Source organism: Salmo salar, chromosome 13, assembly GCF_965601325.2.
Source record: "Salmo salar chromosome 13, fSalSal1, whole genome shotgun sequence".
Classification (NCBI taxonomy): Eukaryota; Metazoa; Chordata; class Actinopteri; order Salmoniformes; family Salmonidae; genus Salmo; species Salmo salar.
In genome coordinates, this window is record NC_138303.1 from 97630841 (window position 1) to 97653711 (window position 22871).

The 22871-nt window shown below is 43.7% G+C and overlaps 1 protein-coding gene and 1 long non-coding RNA gene across 2 annotated transcripts in view; one reads left to right on the plus strand and one right to left on the minus strand.

Annotated features, from left to right (window-relative positions):
- Positions 1 to 1850: 1850 nt before the first annotated feature.
- Positions 1851 to 3860, plus strand: LOC145859999 (uncharacterized). Its single transcript, XR_014379936.1, has 2 exons — positions 1851 to 2099; positions 3593 to 3860. It is a non-coding gene; the product is annotated as an uncharacterized LOC145859999 (long non-coding RNA).
- Positions 3861 to 7698: 3838 nt separating this feature from the next.
- Positions 7699 to 22871, minus strand: part of pi4kab (phosphatidylinositol 4-kinase, catalytic, alpha b) — a 135616-nt gene continuing 120443 nt past the window's right edge. The window contains exons 32-49 of the mRNA XM_082960479.1: positions 14142 to 14300; positions 13974 to 14053; positions 13595 to 13794; positions 13374 to 13461; positions 13017 to 13184; positions 12860 to 12913; positions 12485 to 12605; positions 12249 to 12378; positions 12082 to 12152; positions 11867 to 11939; positions 11500 to 11677; positions 11256 to 11360; positions 10633 to 10758; positions 10265 to 10385; positions 9887 to 10046; positions 9711 to 9800; positions 9542 to 9625; positions 7699 to 9362 (exon numbers count right to left, since the gene is read on the minus strand). Of these exons, the coding sequence (XP_082816605.1) occupies positions 9311 to 9362; positions 9542 to 9625; positions 9711 to 9800; positions 9887 to 10046; positions 10265 to 10385; positions 10633 to 10758; positions 11256 to 11360; positions 11500 to 11677; positions 11867 to 11939; positions 12082 to 12152; positions 12249 to 12378; positions 12485 to 12605; positions 12860 to 12913; positions 13017 to 13184; positions 13374 to 13461; positions 13595 to 13794; positions 13974 to 14053; positions 14142 to 14300 (2060 nt within the window). The 3' untranslated portion in view covers positions 7699 to 9310. The remainder of the gene's footprint in view (positions 9363 to 9541; positions 9626 to 9710; positions 9801 to 9886; positions 10047 to 10264; positions 10386 to 10632; positions 10759 to 11255; positions 11361 to 11499; positions 11678 to 11866; positions 11940 to 12081; positions 12153 to 12248; positions 12379 to 12484; positions 12606 to 12859; positions 12914 to 13016; positions 13185 to 13373; positions 13462 to 13594; positions 13795 to 13973; positions 14054 to 14141; positions 14301 to 22871) is intronic.

The window sequence follows — 22871 nt, forward strand, 5'->3', positions numbered from 1 at the left end:
ACACTGGTGACTAGCCTTCGCTGTGTTTTGGACACTGGTGACCAGCCTTCGCTGTGTTTTGGACACTGGTGAGCAGCCTTCGCTGTGTTTTGGACACTGGTGACCAGCCTTCGCTGTGTTTTGGACACTGGTGACCAGCCTTCTCTGTGTTTTGGACACTGGTGAGCAGCATTCGCTGTGTTTTGGACACTGGTGACCAGCCTTCGCTGTGTTTTGGACACTGGTGAGCAGCCTTCGCTGTGTTTTGGGCACTGGTGAGCAGCCTTCGCTGTGTTTTGGACACTGGTGACCAGCCTTTGCTGTGTTTTGGACACTGGTGAGCAGCATTAGATAGTGTTAGTGATACGCAGGTTGAGTCATATATCCATACATTTATTAACATATCATATTGCTACTTCGAGGTGCTTCTACGCTTTAGAGACATATTGTAGCGTGCCAAATACATGCCAATTCCCAAAAGCTTTTGGGAACTTGGGCAGAAAAACTTAGACCCACTGAGGAAAAAAGGACAATGAGTTTAATTCAATAAGGGGGAATTCCGTAAATTGCGTAAATGGAACGTGATGACCTTTTTATGCACTTTTCTCTCTACTCATATTTGACCTTGAATTTAAGCATGAGAATAGCATGCTATTCAAATGCTGGCCTTATAACCTTGCAGGGATGAAATCTGGAGACCCAACCTATAGGCTTGCACATAAAAGTGAATTACTTAGGCTTTAGGAAAGGCAACCAACTACAGAGATTGATGGGGAGGGGAGCAGGAGAGGAGGGGAACCCACGTACCCCACTTCAATAAATCAGGCTTCAGTCACCCACTTGGCTTCAGTCATCTCCATGATTGAACGGGTGACAAATCCAGCTATGACCTCCTACTTGTCAGGCCTCACACTGGGCAGAAAGGGGTTCTGGAACGGACAGCTTGCGCAGCTTGCGCAGCTTCCACACATATGGCGCTGGATCAAGGTTGACCTGTTAAAGAGGAGATCCAGGAGCCTGTCTACATAGCCTGTGATGTTTTTGAAAAAGGAAATGTTTGTTAAATGGATAGTGAATTGAATTTCCTTTGATTTACTGTTATGACGCTATCAATTTGTTTATGTAGTGGTCTACTCATTCTACAATGTATGTTCAGGTATTTTTTAAGTACTCAGTTTGAAATATACAATATTTGGTTGTGTACTTTTTGGTGAAACTTTGAAATGTTTGTATTTGGAATGTGTGTGCCTGAAAAGCTTAATTGATTTGAAATATATAACTATTACTTACAATATGTTGGGTTTGTCTTCACAGGCATCACAGCATATCCCTCTTCTTTGGACTGTCTTCACAGGCTTCACAGGCTTCACAGCATATCCCTCTTCTTTGGACTGTCTTCACAGACTTCACAGCATATCCCCCCTTCTTTGGACTGTCTTCACAGGCTTCACAGCATATCCCTCTTCTTTGGACTGTCTTTACAGGCTTCACAGCATATCCCCCCTTCTTTGGACTGTCTTCACAGGCTTCACAGCATATCGCTCTTCTTTGCCTTGCGGAAAGCTGATTTTGTATCACAGCATTCTTGCTGCGCTGGTTGCCTGGGAAGCTGTGCAGACAGAGTAGATGTCTGTCATTACAGCTTGATGAAAGTAGTAAGACAAAAGGAGATGGAATGTGAAATAATAACAATCAATTGAAATGTGCATGAAATAATTTTCGGTGCACCCTGTCCACCTGAAATGAAAAGCAGCCACTGCTGTCTGATGTCTTCATTCTTCATTCTTCAGAAAATTTACCAGCAAGAGTCATTTTTCATACTTGGGTCAACCTACTATGAACTGCATCCAAAGAGCATCCAATTTCATGAAAACATGATTTTCACTCTTCTGGACCTTTAACAGATTTTAATTTCCTTAAAACTGGTCAAACAGATGTCATCTGGAGATTTTGCAAGGAAAATCTTTCCCGTTTTTTTTGTTGTTTAATTGCATTTTCTCCACGGTCCCTAAACGGCTGCTGCGCGAGAGAAGCAGAGATGAAAGAAGAACGAGAAAACAAACTTTACCGATGTCAACCAGATTGAAGCGTTCATTCTATCGATATATGACATTATTCTGGTGAGCAAGGGTTTATTTAGTCTTCTATGCAACAAATCATGACAGAAGCGAAGCTGTGTATCAATAGACACGTTAAATAACAAATAGCCAAAATGTCGGAAGTTAAACAGAAACATAGGCCTATCTAAAAGGCCTGTCAAAAAAAATCGTTCTCTCATTTGCATTTTGTATATGTGGGGGTTAGGGTCGGTTGCGAGCCTCAGATGTTCACTTTATCACATATAGACGGGCGCAAATTGTCTTTATATAGCCTATATACATAATTACAATAATAAAAACAATACAAAACACATAACATAGAACCCAGACAACATACAAAACTATATATAGGTGTCATTAGAGGTCCTTCAAAGCTTTTCTGAACAGCACGGTCTTAAGCTGTGGTTTAACGAGAACAGAGACTGCAGCCCTGATAGTGTCTGGAAGTGCGTTCCATAGCCGCGGAGCCGCGCAACTGAAAGCCCCGTCACCCATAGTTTTCAGTCCGCTGCTGAAGGGAGACGGACCTGGAGGAGCGAAGGGTGCGTGTGGGGCAGGAGTGAACCAGTAGGCCAATATTGGCGTTAGAGAGGTCTCTAAAGGCCAGAATGCTCCGAATGTTAAAATATTTATTTGATCAGCAAATTTACATTTACATTTACATTTTAGTCATTTAGCAGACGCTCTTATCCAGAGCACTTAGCAAATGAGTAATTCCTACTATGCCATGCCTTTTCTGTCCCCAGGAAATATCACATCTTATTTAGTGTAAAATGTGGATTCTAAAATGATTTAAATATAAGGGCAGGTGTCATTTATCTTAAAAACACAAAAATGTGTCTCTAGAAAGGTCATTTTATGTATTTTGAAAACTGGATGTAGGCGTTTTTGCCATGTCCCCGGGTGTTATAGAGAGCAATAGTAATGTGTTTTTTTTGCAGGCACTAACTCTTATAGTTTGTTGAAAAAATTGGAAAATACATGGAGTTTTGTAGGGCTTTTGGATAAACGCTTTAAATAAGGTCTGTGGTAAACACAAGCATATGAGGTTTTATAGGCTTACATTTTGTTCTATGAGATAATCTTGATCAGCTAATGTCACTTGTGAATTTTGAAGCATTTATGTAATCAAAGGCACACAAAGGCTTCATAATTCATATCGGCTGGGGGCGGGCAGGTAGCCTACTGGCTAAGAGGGTTGCTGGTTCAAATTGCTGGCAAGGTGGGAAATTATTGGTTCTACCGTTGAGCAAGGCAGTTAACCCCCACCAACTGCTCCCTGGGTGCTGATGACAGGGACCTTGATTAACTCAGCACCTCTCTAATTCAGAGGGGTTGGATTAAATGCAGAAGATGCAATCAGTTGTGCAAATGACTAGGTATTCCCTTTCCCTAAAGGCTTTAAAATTGGTAAAAGTCATGTTAACTGACTGATATTATCTCATAGAACAAAACATATAACATCTCCTAAACCTGTGTTAACCTCAGACCTAAGCCTTATATTTATCCCTTAGGAATGGCTGAACGAACCAGGGGGATAACTCATTTCCGGGTTTTAGGACTACAAGCTGGCGAGCTCTATTCATCAACTTCTACAAGAAGTAACCAAAAAAGTGTTAAACAAATTAAAATATATTTTATATTTGAGATTCTTCAAAGTAGCCACCCTTTGCCTTGATGACAGCTTTGATGCTGAGAATGAAAGTATTTGTAGTTTGTTGATGCTGAGAATGAAATGTATATGCTTTTCAATAACATTTTTAGAACGTTGTTTGAAAGTTACTAATGTTTTCTTGTGGTTTTTATGGAACTTTTGTGGGAACATGACTTTAAATAGAACCATGAGGAAACCTGTAGGAAACGTTATGCTGAAGTACTGAAATTCCCACAGAAGAATGCCGTTTCTTAACGTTCTGAGAACATGACTTTAAATAGAACTAAGAGGAAACCTGTAGGAAACGTTATGCTGAAGTACTGAAATTCCCACAGAAGAATGCCGTTTCTTAACGTTCTGAGAACATGACTTTAAATAGAACTAGGAGGAAACCTGTAGGAAACATTATGCTGAGGTACTGAAATTCCCACCTAAGAAACATATGGTTTTCAGAATGTTATGTGCTAGCTGGGTATCAAGCACCATTCCCAGAACATTGTGCGAAGGTTGTATGCAAAATAACCATAGGACAACCACACTCTCACCAAGCTGTAAAAAACATATGGTTCTCAGAATGTTATGTGCTCGCTATGTTGGGTGTGGTGAGTGACAGTCGTTTTTGGTCTAGTAGATGGCTCAATGCTAGAAGAGATCCAGCTTTTATCAAATTAAGGTCTGAAGTAGATTTTTTTTGCATTTTAATTAACCCAAACCCTTCCTAATCTTAAAATAATTATCATAACCTGCTGTGTAAGTTCTCCTAACCTGCTATGAATAGTCAAATCTGACGTTAATTTGACAAAAGCTGGATCCCTTCTAGCCATGACCCAGTAGATGGGAGATGAGGATCTAGGAGGATCTTATCTGGTGTTTGAATCCAAACCATTAGCTAGTTGATTGGAAAGTTGTCAAATATGTTAACAAATTTTACACTGAACTAAAATATAAATGCAACCTGCAACAATTTCAAAGATTTTCTGAGTTACAATTCATATAAGGAAATCAGCCAAATTCATTTGGCCCTAATCTATGGATTTCACATGACTGGGAATACAGATATGCATCTGTTGGTTGCAGATACACTACATGACACAATCCTTGAGGGGCAATTTATACCACAGCGGGGGAGAAGTTGTCGAGCTAAGGAGAGGGTGACAGAGTCCAGGGTTGGAGCCTCCCAGTTGGCTCATTGATCCCCAAGGAGTCTTGTGACTTGGAATACTTGGTGTTGCTGTGCCAAGCAGTCTGCTGCCATTTATATCTATCCATGCAAAGGTGTTTTGAGTGTGCAGTGCATTCGGAAGTATTCAGATCCCTTCAGTTTTTCCACATTTTGTTACATTACAGCCTTATTCTAAAATGGATTAACTTACATTTTTTCCCTCATCAATCTACACACAATACCCCATAATGACAATGAAAAAAACAGTTTTTTAGAAATGTTTGCTCATTTATTACAAATAAAAAACAGAAATACCTTATTTACATACATATTCAGACCCTTTGCTATGAGACTCGAAATTCAGCTCAGGTGCATCCTGTTTCCATGGATCATCCTTGAGATGTTTCTACAACTTGATTGGAGTTCACCTGTTGTAAATTCAATTGATTGGACATGATTTGGAAAGGCACAAACCTGTCTATATAAGGTCCCACAGTTGACCGTGCATGTCAGAGCAAAAACCAAGCCATGAGGTTGAAGGAATTGTCCGTAGAGCTTCGAGACAGGATTGTGTCAAGGCACAGATCTAGGGAAGGGTGCCAAAAAATGTCTGCAGCATTGAAGGTCCCCAAGAACACAGTGGCCTCCATCATTCTTAAATGGAAAAAGTTTGGAACCTCCAAGACTCTGCCTAGAGCTGGCCGCCCGGCCAAACTGAGCAATCGGGGGAGAAGAGCCTTGGTCAGGGAGGTGACCAAGAACCCGATGGTCACGTTGACAGACCTCCAGGGTTCCTCTGTGGAGATGAGAGAAACTTCCAGAAGGACAACCATCTCTGCAACACTCCACCAATCAGGCCTTTATGGTAGAGTGACCAGATGGAAGCCAATCCTCAGTAAAAGGCACATGACAGCCCACTTGGAGTTTGCCAAAAGGCACCTAAAGACTCTCAGACCATGAGAAACAAGATTCTCTGGTCTGATGAAACCAAGATTGAACTCTTTGGCCTGGATGCCAAGTGTCAAATCCGGAGGAAACCTGGCACCATCCCTACAGTAAAGCATGGTGATGGCAGCATCATGCTGCTGTGGGGATGTTTTTCAGTGGCAGGGACTGGGATACTAGTCAGGATCGAGGGAAAGCTGAATGGAGCAAAAAACAGAGAGATCCTTGATGGAAACCTGCTCCGGAGCGCTCTCGACCTCAGACTAGGGTGAAAGTTAATTTTCCAACAGGACAACAACCCAAAAGCACACAGCCAAGAGAACTCTGGAGTGGCTTCGGGACAAGCCTCTGAATATCCTTAAGTGGCCCAGCCAGAGCCCAGACTTGCACCTGATCCAACATCTCTGGATAGACCTGAAAATAGCTGTGCAGCGACAGTCCCCATCCAACCTGACAGAGCTTGAAAGGATCTGCAGAAAGAAACTCCCCAAATACAGGTGTGCCAAGCTTGTAGTGTCATACCCAAGAAGACTCGAGGCTTTAATCGCTGCCAAACGTGCTCCAATACAGTACTCAGTAAAGGTTCTGAATACTTCTGTAAATGTAATATTTTATTTATTTTTAATTTTTAATACATTTGCAAAAAATATCAAACCTGTTTTTGCTTTGTCATTATGGGGTATTGTGTGTAGATTGATGAGGGGCAAAACCAATTGAATCCATTTTAGAATAAGGCTGTAACGTAACACAATTTGGTAAAAAGGAACGGGTCTGAATACTTTTTGAATGCACTGTATATAGTGGGCATACTGGATTCCTAATGTGCTGTACCTTAATAATTAAGTAGGGGAGTGGATCAGAAAACCAGTCAGTATCTGGTGTAACCACCATTTGTGTCATGCAGCACGACACATCTCATTTGCAGAGTTGATCAGGCTGTTGATTATGGCCCATGGAATGTTGTCCCATTCCTCTTCAATGGCTGGGCGAAGTTTCTGGATATTGGCAGGAACTGGAACACGCTGTCGTACATGTCGATCCACAGCATCCCAAACATGTTCAATGGGTGACATGCCTGGTGACTATGCAGGCCATGGAAGAACTGGGACATTTTCAGCTTCCAGGAATTGTGTACAGATCCTTGCGACATGGGGCTGTACATTGTCATGCTGAAACATGAGAATGGCGGCGGATGAATGGCACGACAATGGACCTCAGGATCATGTGACGGTATCTCTGTGCATTCATATTGCCATAGATATGCAATTCTGTTCGGCTTATGGTAGAGAAACAAACATTCAATTCTCTGGCAACAGCTCTGGTGGACATTTCTACAGTCAGCATGTCAATTGCACGCTCCCTCAAAACTTGAGACATCTGTGGCATTGTGTTGTGTGAGAACTGCACATTTTAGAGTGGGCTTTTAATGTTAATTTCTCTACCATAAGTCACCTCACGTCGTTTTAGAGTATTTGGCAGTATGTCCAACCGACCTCACAACCGAAGACCACGTGTAACCATGCCCGCCCAGGATCTCCACATCTGGCTTCACCTGCGGGATAGTCTGACGGGGGAGGGTGTGTGTGCTGAGGAGTATTTCTGTCTGTAACAAAGCCCTTTTGTGGGGAAAAACTCATTCTGATTGGCTGGTCCTGGCTCCCAAGTGGGTGGGCCTACAACCCTCCCAGGCCCACCCTTGGCTGAGCTCTTGCCCAGTCATGTGAAATCCATAGATTAGGGCCTAAGGAATTTAATTCAATTGACTGAATTCCTTATATAAACTAACTCGGTAAAACCATTAATTGTTGCATTTCTATTTTTGTTCATTATAGATAAAATGACACTCACATGAACTGGGGTTTATGGTTCAGTACTTTATCACAATACAACAGTCCAATAAAAAGACTAGTAATGGAACAGCTCTTTATCATCCCATTGGTGTGAAATGCATGTCCTGTTAGCCATTACAACCTACAGTACAGAGCTCTGAACACTGATTTTTTTTTACCATGAACATGTGTGCACCAAAGTTGAAAAATGTAAGCACACAAAGAAATTAATACGCACAATGAAAAATATTTGAAGTATTAAAGCTAGAATCCTTTACATTTTTCTAGGTGCACTGGTACACCTACATTAAAAACTCCAGGTCACACAGCACAACATTTACGCGCATATGTAAGTAAAATGGTTACACTGTAGAGCCCTGAAATACAGTACACCATAATATACTTCATATGTCCATTATTACTAATTTAGCAGACACTCTTAACCCCAATTGCTCCTGTAAGTCACTATGGATAAGTGTCTTGCTCATGGGCACATCGGTAGATACCTCACCTAGTCAGCTCGGGCATTCAAACTAGCGACCTTTCGGTTACTGGCCGCTAGCTGCCCTGCCGCCCACATTATATTACAAACGTTCTCTGTAATACATACATGGATGTTTAAGATGAAATACCCTAAGTAAAATAATAATTACAACATATCCATTCAGATCAAAAATAATACCATCTAATCTAAAATGATAGATGTAAGATGAATTATCTTTACAGACTACCAAGTAAAATATCTTCATAAACAGAAGGGTTTCTGAAGAGATTATTACAGCAATCTCATATGTTGACACACATTAAGAAGGTAACATCTAGCATAACATCAGAGGAGTATAGTTGTCATGTAATACTACCCATCTGTTTGTGCCAAGGTTTAGAGAAATGGCTTTTTGGGTCTTCATCGTCATTGTAAAATCACCACCACCATCGTAATACTAAACACAAATCCTGGAGATTCAAGTACAGGATTGAAGGTGAATAAAATCTTTCTTTGTGCAGAAAGAGGAATGGCTCCAAACATAATCTCTCACACACCTGTTTAAGAACGCTATTAAATCCATGTTACTACTAGAAGATCTGGTCATGAGACATGCAGAGTTAGTGGGTAAACAACTGGTTTATTCTGTACTGGACCCACCAACCTTGGAGCGGATACACACACAGTATGTGACTGACTCGAGACAGATATAGTCACCAGCTCCAACCATTAGAAATGTCCCCAGAGAAAATATGTCCTCATCGCTTTTTGACTACAGGACGGGGACACTCACACTCACTATGTGATTGCATCAAGACATTGATACATGATATGTATTATGATCGTGGGATTTGCTGATTGTATTGGAGTTCAGTTACAGGTTGTGTGATTGGTTGTTTAGTTGATTGATTGGTTAGTGTGATTTCTCTAGTCTAGCATAACAGCTCTTGATCAGGGTCCAATCAGGTGGGTGAAATACAGCGATCTATAAAGTGCATAAGTTGCTGGACGCTAGCTGGCTAGCAAGCCGAGGATAATTACTTTGTATATAGGACAACCTCTGACCTTACATAGTCTAAAGAAGAGGTTACTGCCTATATAGGGAATAAGAACTCATATCAGACAGGTCCCAGTATGTGATAATACTGCAGCAGGTCTTCAGTATGGGATCTGGTTCTGGTAATACTGAAGCATATCATAGGTCTTGCTCCTGAGGAAAGACAGAAAACAGACAGTCAGCATGTGTATATAGACAGGTAGTTAGCATTATGGATATTTCCTGTGGCCGAGTTGGGGCCATAGGCGTCAGGAAAGGAGCGAGAGACTGGGATGGTACAGGGCCATTGAGTGACGAAAGGAGCTGGAATGGTACAGGGCCATTGGTGTTACCTGCTGCTGAGGAAGCAGCTCTGGATGACCTTGATGATGAAAGCAGCCGCCTCCTTCTCACTCATACTGGGGTTGAACCGCTGCCTGTGAACACAGACATGGTCAGAAATGGTCACGAGACTTGGCACGACCTAATTTATGCTCCCATGTGGTTTATTGATGTACTGACTTGAGCAGTTTGATGGTCTGTCCTCTGAAGCATGGTAGTCCAGTGTCCAGCATCAGAGTGACCAGAGACACCACTGCATCCATGTAGGGCCTGAGAGAGGTAACAAAAACACAATTAACCCACAGAAAGACCGTTTAGATGCAAATATGATTGAGACCCCACCCACACACTCTTACCTGACGGCCAGGTACCCCCTGACACACAGCTCCATGAACCATTTGAAGGGAGTGGCTTCCATCTTGCCTCCCATGATCATCACCATCTCATCAGTCAGCTTGATGTCTGGCTCCCAGCCCAGGTTACCACCAGGAGAACTCTCAAACATGAAGCCAAAGTCTGAAAGCAGATGCTGTTTTAGACAACTATTATAAATTCAATTCATACATTTATTGTCACAAAGAGATAAAAGATTTCCACCATTGCTGTATTAAATTAATGATTGATTGTGTGGATGATGTTTTGGATGAGGTTAAGGATGGTCGTGTTCCTATGTGGATGATGTTTCGGACGAGGTTAAGGATGGTTGATTGTGTACCAATGTGGATGATTTTTACCTATGTGGATGAGGTGTCCCTTGCTGTCCAGCATGATGTTCCCGTTGTGTCTATCTTTGATTTGTAGCAGGAAGAGCAGCAGGCTGTAAGCAGCCATACTACGGATGAAGTTATACCTCGCCTGGAGAGGAGGGGAAAGAGAGGGAGAGATTAGGAAGTACCTTGTATAAACCATGTTGGTCAAGTCAAAGAGTTGACCTATGTTTATTAAGGCAACAGATCTATTTGAATGACATACTGTATGTACTCAAGAGTATTTATCTTTTTTTAATAATCCTGAATTCCTGATTAATTAAGAATAATGTCACAGACGAGGATCAGGTCAGGGGTCAGAGTTTAGGGGTCATAGGACAGCACAGTCATCTCACCTTCTGGAAGGCCAGAGTGGACTCATCTCCATACTGGTTTCTGAAGTAGTCGTACATCCCAAAGTCTGTCTGTCTGCCCAGTTGGTCACGGGATTTACAGTCTGGGATACACTCAATCACACCACACTGGACATGGAGACAGGAAAACCATTACTGTGATGCTACACTGCACAGAACAAGACAAAGATTAAAGGTTTAATAAAGATTAGGATGCAGGGGGTTAGGGTATAGGAGGTAGGGTAGAGGACGGTAACAGGCTGCCCGTGGGCCAAAACCTGCCCGCTAGTAATTATGCCCCCACCCAAAACAGTGGGGATTTTAGTTTCTGCTCAAGACTAAAATCACCAGGAATTAAGCTAAAAATGAGTTTAATTTAGAAAATCTGTCCAAGTATTCCTACAAATACAAAAAGAAACATGTGATCGTGTCTCAATGTAATCAAGGTATGAAATTATTGTATTTGGAAATACGAATATCTTTTTGGGCATAGTTGGTCAATTTTCAGTGTACAAATTATTATAATAACATTTTCCCTGGACCCCTGAACCATTCACTCCCAAGAAAAATGGGCCTGCGACTGAATCTAGCTGCCTGGCCCCGGTGTAGGGGATAAGTGTACATACCCCAGGGGCGGTAGCCACAACTCTGTAGGGAAACACAAACAGGTCCAGACCCACAAGTTGGAAGATGTTCTTAAACAGACCAATGATCTGGAGAGCCAGCATGTCCTGGGGAGGGAGGGAGAGGTTGAGAGAGAAAGAGAGAGGAAAAGAAAATACAAAAAAATGCTGATAGTTTATAAGTGCTGAGTATGTAAAATATGCTTGTGGTGTGTGTGTGCGCGCTGTGTTGGTCTATCTATCCTACCTGTCTGCAGTCGTCTCCCACTTTAAAGATGGCGGCCTGCCAGACGATCCTGCGAGCTACATCTTCACCCGACTCCACGTCCTGGGAGTCAGTCTGACAACGCAGACCCTCTTTCTCCAGCTCACTGACCCCACATCGCTTCACCTTGAACTTAGCCAGGTACGGGGCCTTGGCAGCACTGGGAGAGACCGGAGACAGCAGACATAGATCCTGTGAGAAGGGTTTCTATTCAGGTTTTAAAATAGCAGAAAGGAATAGATATCCGCACACCATTGAACACTCCTGTGTACTTTATTGCAACGTTTCAACTGGAAGGTCGTTGTCAGGCATGAAATGAATCAAATGAATAAAATCAGTGAGTGAGTACCTCTGCATGGGTGTTCCAGACTTGTAGTCGATGTCCAACACGATGGCCTCTGGGTTACTGGGCAGGTAGCAGCCTGGAGGATGGCCACCGGGGGAGGAGATGGACAGACACACACAGTGACTACTGCTGCCACATAACACAAATAACTATTCACATACACCTCACTGTGCTCAAACATGCCCCTGCACCCACAGACCTCTCCTAGCAGATGTTACCTTGCTGGACTTTGATGTCAGACAGAGCTTTGAGACAGGCCCTCTTCCTCTCATCTCCCTTTGGGGTGGGCCTAATAAAAACACCAACACTTTAATATCCAGAAACTAATTGGTAGACAGTAGTGGACTATATCGGGACTGGAGTTCTGATTGGGTGTTAGTCTTACTTGATGATGGCAGATACGTTGGTGATTTTGTCGAAGAAGTCAAACTCTCTCTGGAAAAAGTCTTTAGCTGCACCAGACTGAGCACCTATTATCTCCTCTACCATCTCCTCCAACAGATCCCCGATGTCGGCTACACAGAGGGAGAGGGAAGAGAGAGGAGGAAGAGAGAGGAGGGAAGCGACAGTGTGCGGAGTGGTAAGTGTGTGAGTGTGAGAGTGTGTAGGTATGAGTCTCACGGTCTTTATGGTGTGCCTCCTCGTCCAGGTAGATGTTAGTCTTCATGTTCCAGATGAACTGGTGGGCCAACAGCTGAGACTTCTGGGCCGCCCACAGGATGTACTCCCTCACATACCCCATCTGCCAATCAAATACACACACACACACACTTGTTTTACTAAACAATTGATACCCTATTTTTCCTTACCCCTACACCTTCAGCTAACCCTGACCTCTAAAGTAGCATTTTTCCTAGTGGTAAAATATCCCCACCTGTCCAAATGGTACTTGCTTTACTATCCTTGTTAGGACTTCTGTTCCCCACAACGATAGTAAAACCAAACACACACGGTAATGTAGAAATGCAGCAGCTAGTTAAATGTAGTGTCACTCACCTTGTCATAGCGCAGGGCCTGAACAATCTGAGGAATGTAGAACAGGATGGCATCCTAGAGATTGAGATAGATTAGTGACGGTATAGTGTGTGTGTGTGTGTTTCGTACCAGAGCAAACGGCCATAGTGTGTGTGTGTGTATGAAGTGTGTGTCGTACCGGAGGAAAAGACCGTAGTACTTTGACCCCATACTGAGCAGTGAGGGGGTGCGGGGGGTACATGGAAGAGAAGTAGGACAGGCCGGTGGGAGGGTCTGCAGGAGCCCAACACAGGATATGACTCAGCTCTGGAGAATCTGCATCAATAGTGTGCCATGTCACCAGGAACTGGAAAACAGAAATACATTTTGGTAAATTGACAAAGAACTTTCAATTAGAAACACCATCACTTTTAATCCTGAACCGTGTGGTTCTGAGATAAAAAAAAACACGTCTTTCATAGAAAACCTATTTGAGGTATCATAAGCATTGGCCACTCCTGTGTTGCAGATAACCTGTAGTTCAACAGTGACTCACCTTGACGGCCTCAGGTACGTCGCTGACCACTCCAGGGTCCAGCCTTACCAGCCGGGTCACCTCAGCCACGATCACATCATTCTTAAACCTGAACACACAGACACGAGAGGGTTAACCCAAACGCCGTTCTTAACCATGACAACAAAAGTTAGAGGTGGAATGAATCCAAAGCTTTTCCCCAAAAACTTCTAACCAGGGTGTATGTGTGAGACTGTGTGTACCTGGCAGGTAGCTGCATAGCCAGGTAAGGAGATATACCCCAGGCCAGGTTGACGTTGTCTTTCCACTGTTTCTCACTGAGGCTGATGTACTTGGACCTCCAGTTGGCGATGCTGGTCTCCACTGACTGTTCTGTAGCGATGGCCAACTCCTGGGTGCACAGAGGGTTGTACCAGGTCGTCAACCTCTCAATCTCACTGGCCTAGGGAGGGGGGAAGAGGGGGGGGGGGGGGAGGGGGGAAGAGGGGACGTCAGTCCTAGCAACAAAATGTAATTGAATAGCAAGGAGGGAGAGTCAATGGTAATGTCTTTGTCAAGGTCTCCAGAATGTCAACCAAAAAAATGAAACCTTCCACAGTAAAAATCCCCTCTAGGGCTCACCAGTAAGGCCAGCAGCAGGGTCCGACGCTTCATGTAGTACTTATGGAGCTGAGTCCCTCTGTTACTCTTCTTAGACAGGCCTGGGGACAGAAAGGACATGGTCAGATCTCAGTGTGTGTGTGTGTGTGTGTGTGTGTGTGTGTGTGCATTGCGTGTGTGTTGTGTTACCAGACTTCTTGGAGGCGGTGGACATGCCGGAGGACAGAGGATAGGTGTTGATCCAGCCACTCTGGCCACTCTGCTGGGAGCGGGAGTCATGAGAGATGGTGCTCCTGGGGTCCTGGGCCGTCATCACTGACAGACTGTTCAACGACGGGTCCTGGTTGTCTACACACCGACAGACAGATACACACACACACACACACAGGGACACTCAGCAGGCTGACACACACACTCCCTACCTCTTTCTATCCCTCATTATTTGGGCCCCAAGATTTTCCTGACTATGTGATCTTATCAGGAAAAATTCTGGTCCTTCATTTAACTCTATCCGTTCTCTCTTTCCATCTCTTTCTGCAATTATGTCTGTCCGTCTAACTCTGAATTGCTTCACATTCTCTCTGCATTCAAGTCTAGATCAACACTGGTAGGCATCACTTTCTTTCAATGCATTTATTCTAAATCGAGACTGACATGCATCACCATCCATATGAAAAGATATTGTGAACCAGAGGAAAATATAAATGAGGTAGCGAGCATTGTCTCAGCATTCGATGGAGGGGGAGTTGACCTGCCATATGGTGAGCTTTATAGTGTTAACCCTGTCTTATATGAGATGGAGGGGGAGTTGACCTGCCATATGGTGAGCTTTATAGTGTTAACCCTGTCTTATATGAGATGGAGGGGGAGTTGACCTGCCATATGGTGAGCTTTATAGTGTTAACCCTGTCTAATATGAGATGGAGGGGGAGTTGACCTGCCATATGGTGAGCTTTATAGTGTTAACCCTGTCTAATATGAGATGGAGGGGGAGTTGACCTGCCATATGGTGAGCTTTATAGTGTTAACCCTGTCTTATATGAGATGGAGGGGGAGTTGACCTGCCATATGGTGAGCTTTATAGTGTTAACCCTGTCTTATATGAGATGGAGGGGGAGTTGACCTGCCATATGGTGAGCTTTATAGTGTTAACCCTGTCTTATATGAGATGGAGGGGGAGTTGACCTGCCATATGGTGAGCTTTATAGTGTTAACCCTGTCTTATATGAGATGGAGGGGGAGTTGACCTGCCATATGGTGAGCTTTATAGTGTTAACCCTGTCTAATATGAGATGGAGGGGGAGTTGACCTGCCATATGGTGAGCTTTATAGTGTTAACCCTGTCTTATATGAGATGGAGGGGGAGTTGACCTGCCATATGGTGAGCTTTATAGTGTTAACCCTGTCTTATATGAGATGGAGGGGGAGTTGACATGCCATATGGTGAGCTTTATAGTGTTAACCCTGTCTTATATGAGATGGAGGGGGAGTTGACCTGCCATATGGTGAGCTTTATAGTGTTAACCCTGTCTTATATGAGATGGAGGGGGAGTTGACCTGCCATATGGTGAGCTTTATAGTGTTAACCCTGTCTAATATGAGATGGAGGGGGAGTTGACCTGCCATATGGTGAGCTTTATAGTGTTAACCCTGTCTTATATGAGATGGAGGGGGAGTTGACCTGCCATATGGTGAGCTTTATAGTGTTAACCCTGTCTTATATGAGATGGAGGGGGAGTTGACCTGCCATATGGTGAGCTTTATAGTGTTAACCCTGTCTAATATGAGATGGAGGGGGAGTTGACCTGCCATATGGTGAGCTTTATAGTCTTAACCCTGTCTAATATGAGATGGAGGGGGAGTTGACCTGCCATATGGTGAGCTTTATAGTGTTAACCCTGTCTAATATGAGATGGAGGGGGAGTTGACCTGCCATATGGTGAGCTTTATAGTGTTAACCCTGTCTAATATGAGATGGAGTTGACCTGCCATATGGTGAGCTTTATAGTGTTAACCCTGTCTAATATGAGATGGAGGGAGAGTTGACCTGCCATATGGTGAGCTTTATAGTGTTAACCCTGTCTAATATGAGATGGAGGGGGAGTTGACCTGCCATATGGTGAGCTTTATAGTGTTAACCCTGTCTTATATGAGATGGAGGGGGAGTTGACCTGCCATATGGTGAGCTTTATAGTGTTAACCCTGTCTAATATGAGATGGAGGGGGAGTTGACCTGCCATATGGTGAGCTTTATAGTGTTAACCCTGTCTTATATGAGATGGAGTTGACCTGCCATATGGTGAGCTTTATAGTGTTAACCCTGTCTAATATGAGATGGAGGGGGAGTTGACCTGCAATATGGTGAGCTTTATAATGTTAACCCTGTCTTATATGAGATGGAGGGGGAGTTGACCTGCCATATGGTGAGCTTTATAGTGTTAACCCTGTCTAATATGAGATGGAGTTGACCTGCCATATGGTGAGCTTTATAGTGTTAACCCTGTCTAATATGAGATGGAGGGAGAGTTGACCTGCCATATGGTGAGCTTTATAGTGTTAACCCTGTCTAATATGAGATGGAGGGGGAGTTGACCTGCCATATGGTGAGCTTTATAGTGTTAACCCTGTCTTATATGAGATGGAGGGGGAGTTGACCTGCCATATGGTGAGCTTTATAGTGTTAACCCTGTCTAATATGAGATGGAGGGGGAGTTGACCTGCCATATGGTGAGCTTTATAGTGTTAACCCTGTCTTATATGAGATGGAGTTGACCTGCCATATGGTGAGCTTTATAGTGTTAACCCTGTCTAATATGAGATGGAGGGGGAGTTGACCTGCAATATGGTGAGCTTTATAATGTTAACCCTGTCTTATATGAGATGGAGGGGGAGTTGACCTGCCATATGGTGAGCTTTATAGTGTTAACCCTGTCTTATATGAGATGGAGGGGGAGTTGACCTGCCATATGGTGAGCTTTATAGTGTTAACCCTGTCTTATATGAGATGGAGGGGGGAGTTGACCTGCCATATGGTGAGCTTTATAGTGTTAACCCTGTCTAATATGAGATGGAGGGGGAGTTGACCTGCCATATGGTGAGCTTTATAGTGTTAACCCTGTCTAATATGAGATGGAGGGAGAGTTGACCTGCCATATGGTGAGCTTTATAGTGTTAACCCTGTCGAATATGAGATGGAGGGGGAGTTGACCTGCCATATGGTGAGCTTTATAGTGTTAACCCTGTCTTATATGAGATGGAGGGGGAGTTGACCTGCCATATGGTGAGCTTTATAGTGTTAACCCTGTCTAATTTGAGATGGAGGGAGAGTTGACCTACCATATGGTGAGCTTTATAGTGTTAACCCTGTCGAATATGAGATGGAGGGGGAGTTGACCTGCCATATGGTGAGCTTTATAGTGTTAACCCTGTCTTATATGAGATGGAGGGGGAGTTGACCTGCCATATGGTGAGCTTTATAGTGTTAACCCTGTCTTATATGAGATGGAGGGGGAGTTGACCTGCCATATGGTGAGCTTTATAGTGTTAACCCTGTCTTATATGAGATGGAGGGGGAGTTGACCTGCCATATGGTGAGCTTTATAGTGTTAACCCTGTCTTATATGAGATGGAGGGGGAGTTGACCTGCCATATGGTGAGCTTTATAGTGTTAACCCTGTCTAATATGAGATGGAGGGGGAGTTGACCTGCCATATGGTGAGCTTTATAGTGTTAACCCTGTCTAATATGAGATGGAGTTGACCTGCCATATGGTGAGCTTTATAGTGTTAACCCTGTCTAATATGAGATGGAGGGAGAGTTGACCTGCCATATGGTGAGCTTTATAGTGTTAACCCTGTCTAATATGAGATGGAGGGGGAGTTGACCTGCCATATGGTGAGCTTTATAGTGTTAACCCTGTCTTATATGAGATGGAGGGGGAGTTGACCTGCCATATGGTGAGCTTTATAGTGTTAACCCTGTCTAATATGAGATGGAGGGGGAGTTGACCTGCCATATGGTGAGCTTTATAGTGTTAACCCTGTCTTATATGAGATGGAGTTGACCTGCCATATGGTGAGCTTTATAGTGTTAACCCTGTCTAATATGAGATGGAGGGGGAGTTGACCTGCAATATGGTGAGCTTTATAATGTTAACCCTGTCTTATATGAGATGGAGGGGGAGTTGACCTGCCATATGGTGAGCTTTATAGTGTTAACCCTGTCTAATATGAGATGGAGTTGACCTGCCATATGGTGAGCTTTATAGTGTTAACCCTGTCTAATATGAGATGGAGGGAGAGTTGACCTGCCATATGGTGAGCTTTATAGTGTTAACCCTGTCTAATATGAGATGGAGGGGGAGTTGACCTGCCATATGGTGAGCTTTATAGTGTTAACCCTGTCTTATATGAGATGGAGGGGGAGTTGACCTGCCATATGGTGAGCTTTATAGTGTTAACCCTGTCTAATATGAGATGGAGGGGGAGTTGACCTGCCATATGGTGAGCTTTATAGTGTTAACCCTGTCTTATATGAGATGGAGTTGACCTGCCATATGGTGAGCTTTATAGTGTTAACCCTGTCTAATATGAGATGGAGGGGGAGTTGACCTGCAATATGGTGAGCTTTATAATGTTAACCCTGTCTTATATGAGATGGAGGGGGAGTTGACCTGCCATATGGTGAGCTTTATAGTGTTAACCCTGTCTTATATGAGATGGAGGGGGAGTTGACCTGCCATATGGTGAGCTTTATAGTGTTAACCCTGTCTTATATGAGATGGAGGGGGGAGTTGACCTGCCATATGGTGAGCTTTATAGTGTTAACCCTGTCTAATATGAGATGGAGGGGGAGTTGACCTGCCATATGGTGAGCTTTATAGTGTTAACCCTGTCTAATATGAGATGGAGGGAGAGTTGACCTGCCATATGGTGAGCTTTATAGTGTTAACCCTGTCGAATATGAGATGGAGGGGGAGTTGACCTGCCATATGGTGAGCTTTATAGTGTTAACCCTGTCTTATATGAGATGGAGGGGGAGTTGACCTGCCATATGGTGAGCTTTATAGTGTTAACCCTGTCTAATTTGAGATGGAGGGAGAGTTGACCTACCATATGGTGAGCTTTATAGTGTTAACCCTGTCGAATATGAGATGGAGGGGGAGTTGACCTGCCATATGGTGAGCTTTATAGTGTTAACCCTGTCTTATATGAGATGGAGGGGGAGTTGACCTGCCATATGGTGAGCTTTATAGTGTTAACCCTGTCTTATATGAGATGGAGGGGGAGTTGACCTGCCATATGGTGAGCTTTATAGTGTTAACCCTGTCTTATATGAGATGGAGGGGGAGTTGACCTGCCATATGGTGAGCTTTATAGTGTTAACCCTGTCTTATATGAGATGGAGGGGGAGTTGACCTGCCATATGGTGAGCTTTATAGTGTTAACCCTGTCTTATATGAGATGGAGGGGGAGTTGACCTGCCATATGGTGAGCTTTATAGTGTTAACCCTGTCTAATATGAGATGGAGGGGGAGTTGACCTGCCATATGGTGAGCTTTATAGTGTTAACCCTGTCTAATATGAGATGGAGGGGGAGTTGACCTGCCATATGGTGAGCTTTATAGTGTTAACCCTGTCTTATATGAGATGGAGGGGGATTTGACCTGCCATATGGTGAGCTTTATAGTGTTAACCCTGTCTAATATGAGATGGAGTTGACCTGCCATATGGTGAGCTTTATAGTGTTAACCCTGTCTAATATGAGATGGAGTTGACCTGCCATATGGTGAGCTTTATAGTGTTAACCCTGTCTAATATGAGATGGAGGGAGAGTTGACCTGCCATATGGTGAGCTTTATAGTATTAACCCTGTCTAATATGAGATGGAGGGGGATTTGACCTGCCATATGGTGAGCTTTATAGTGTTAACCCTGTCTAATATGAGATGGAGTTGACCTGCCATATGGTGAGCTTTATAGTGTTAACCCTGTCTAATATGAGATGGAGGGAGAGTTGACCTGCCATATGGTGAGCTTTATAGTATTAACCCTGTCTTATATGAGATGGAGGGGGATTTGACCTGCCATATGGTGAGCTTTATAGTGTTAACCCTGTCTAATATGAGATGGAGTTGACCTGCCATATGGTGAGCTTTATAGTGTTAACGCTGTCTAATATGAGATGGAGGGAGAGTTGACCTGCCATATGGTGAGCTTTATAGTATTAACCCTGTCTAATATGAGATGGAGGGGGAGTTGACCTGCCATATGGTGAGCTTTATAGTGTTAACCCTGTCTTATATGAGATGGAGGGGGAGTTGACCTGCCATATGGTGAGCTTTATAGTGTTAACCCTGTCTAATATGAGATGGAGGGGGAGTTGACCTGCCATATGGTGAGCTTTATAGTGTTAACCCTGTCTAATATGAGATGGAGGGGGAGTTGACCTGCCATATGGTGAGCTTTATAGTGTTAACCCTGTCTAATATGAGATGGAGGGGGAGTTGACCTGCCATATGGTGAGCTTTATAGTGTTAACCCTGTCTTATATGAGATGGAGGGGGAGTTGACCTGCCATATGGTGAGCTTTATAGTGTTAACCCTGTCTAATATGAGATGGAGGGGGAGTTGACCTGCCATATGGTGAGCTTTATAGTGTTAACCCTGTCTTATATGAGATGGAGGGGGAGTTGACCTGCCATATGGTGAGCTTTATAGTGTTAACCCTGTCTTATTTGAGATGGAGGGGGAGTTGACCTGCCATATGGTGAGCTTTATAGTGTTAACCCTGTCTTATATGAGATGGAGTTGACCTGCCATATGGTGAGCTTTATAGTGTTAACCCTGTCTTATATGAGATGGAGGGGGAGTTGACCTGCCATATGGTGAGCTTTATAGTGTTAACCCTGTCTAATATGAGATGGAGGGGGAGTTGACCTGCCATATGGTGAGCTTTATAGTGTTAACCCTGTCTTATATGAGATGGAGGGGGAGTTGACCTGCCATATGGTGAGCTTTATAGTGTTAACCCTGTCTTATATGAGATGGAGGGGGAGTTGACCTGCCATATGGTGAGCTTTATAGTGTTAACCCTGTCTTATATGAGATGGAGGGGGAGTTGACCTGCCATATGGTGAGCTTTATAGTGTTAACCCTGTCTTATATGAGATGGAGGGGGAGTTGACCTGCCATATGGTGAGCTTTATAGTGTTAACCCTGTCTTATATGAGATGGAGGGGGAGTTGACCTGCCATATGGTGAGCTTTATAGTGTTAACCCTGTCTAATATGAGATGGAGGGGGAGTTGACCTGCCATATGGTGAGCTTTATAGTGTTAACCCTGTCTTATATGAGATGGAGGGGGAGTTGACCTGCCATATGGTGAGCTTTATAGTGTTAACCCTGTCTTATATGAGATGGAGGGGGAGTTGACCTGCCATATGGTGAGCTTTATAGTGTTAACCCTGTCTTATATGAGATGGAGGGGGAGTTGACCTGCCATATGGTGAGCTTTATAATGTTAACCCTGTCTTATATGAGATGGAGGGGGAGTTGACCTGCCATATGGTGAGCTTTATAGTGTTAACCCTGTCTTATAATGAGATGGAGGGGGAGTTGACCTGCCATATGGTGAGCTTTATAGTGTTAACCCTGTCTTATATGAGATGGAGGGGGATTTGACCTGCCATATGGTGAGCTTTATAGTGTTAACCCTGTCTAATATGAGATGGAGTTGACCTGCCATATGGTGAGCTTTATAGTGTTAACCCTGTCTTATATGAGATGGAGGGGGAGTTGACCTGCCATATGGTGAGCTTTATAGTGTTAACCCTGTCTTATATGAGATGGAGGGGGAGTTGACCTGCCATATGGTGAGCTTTATAGTGTTAACCCTGTCTTATATGAGATGGAGGGGGAGTTGACCTGCCATATGGTGAGCTTTATAGTGTTAACCCTGTCTAATATGAGATGGAGGGGGAGTTGACCTGCCATATGGTGAGCTTTATAGTGTTAACCCTGTCTTATATGAGATGGAGGGGGAGTTGACCTGCCATATGGTGAGCTTTATAGTGTTAACCCTGTCTTATATGAGATGGAGGGGGAGTTGACCTGCCATATGGTGAGCTTTATAGTGTTAACCCTGTCTAATATGAGATGGAGGGGGAGTTGACCTGCCATATGGTGAGCTTTATAGTCTTAACCCTGTCTAATATGAGATGGAGGGGGAGTTGACCTGCCATATGGTGAGCTTTATAGTGTTAACCCTGTCTAATATGAGATGGAGGGGGAGTTGACCTGCCATATGGTGAGCTTTATAGTGTTAACCCTGTCTAATATGAGATGGAGTTGACCTGCCATATGGTGAGCTTTATAGTGTTAACCCTGTCTAATATGAGATGGAGGGAGAGTTGACCTGCCATATGGTGAGCTTTATAGTGTTAACCCTGTCTAATATGAGATGGAGGGGGAGTTGACCTGCCATATGGTGAGCTTTATAGTGTTAACCCTGTCTTATATGAGATGGAGGGGGAGTTGACCTGCCATATGGTGAGCTTTATAGTGTTAACCCTGTCTAATATGAGATGGAGGGGGAGTTGACCTGCCATATGGTGAGCTTTATAGTGTTAACCCTGTCTTATATGAGATGGAGTTGACCTGCCATATGGTGAGCTTTATAGTGTTAACCCTGTCTAATATGAGATGGAGGGGGAGTTGACCTGCCATATGGTGAGCTTTATAATGTTAACCCTGTCTTATATGAGATGGAGGGGGAGTTGACCTGCCATATGGTGAGCTTTATAGTGTTAACCCTGTCTTATATGAGATGGAGGGGGAGTTGACCTGCCATATGGTGAGCTTTATAGTGTTAACCCTGTCTTATATGAGATGGAGGGGGGAGTTGACCTGCCATATGGTGA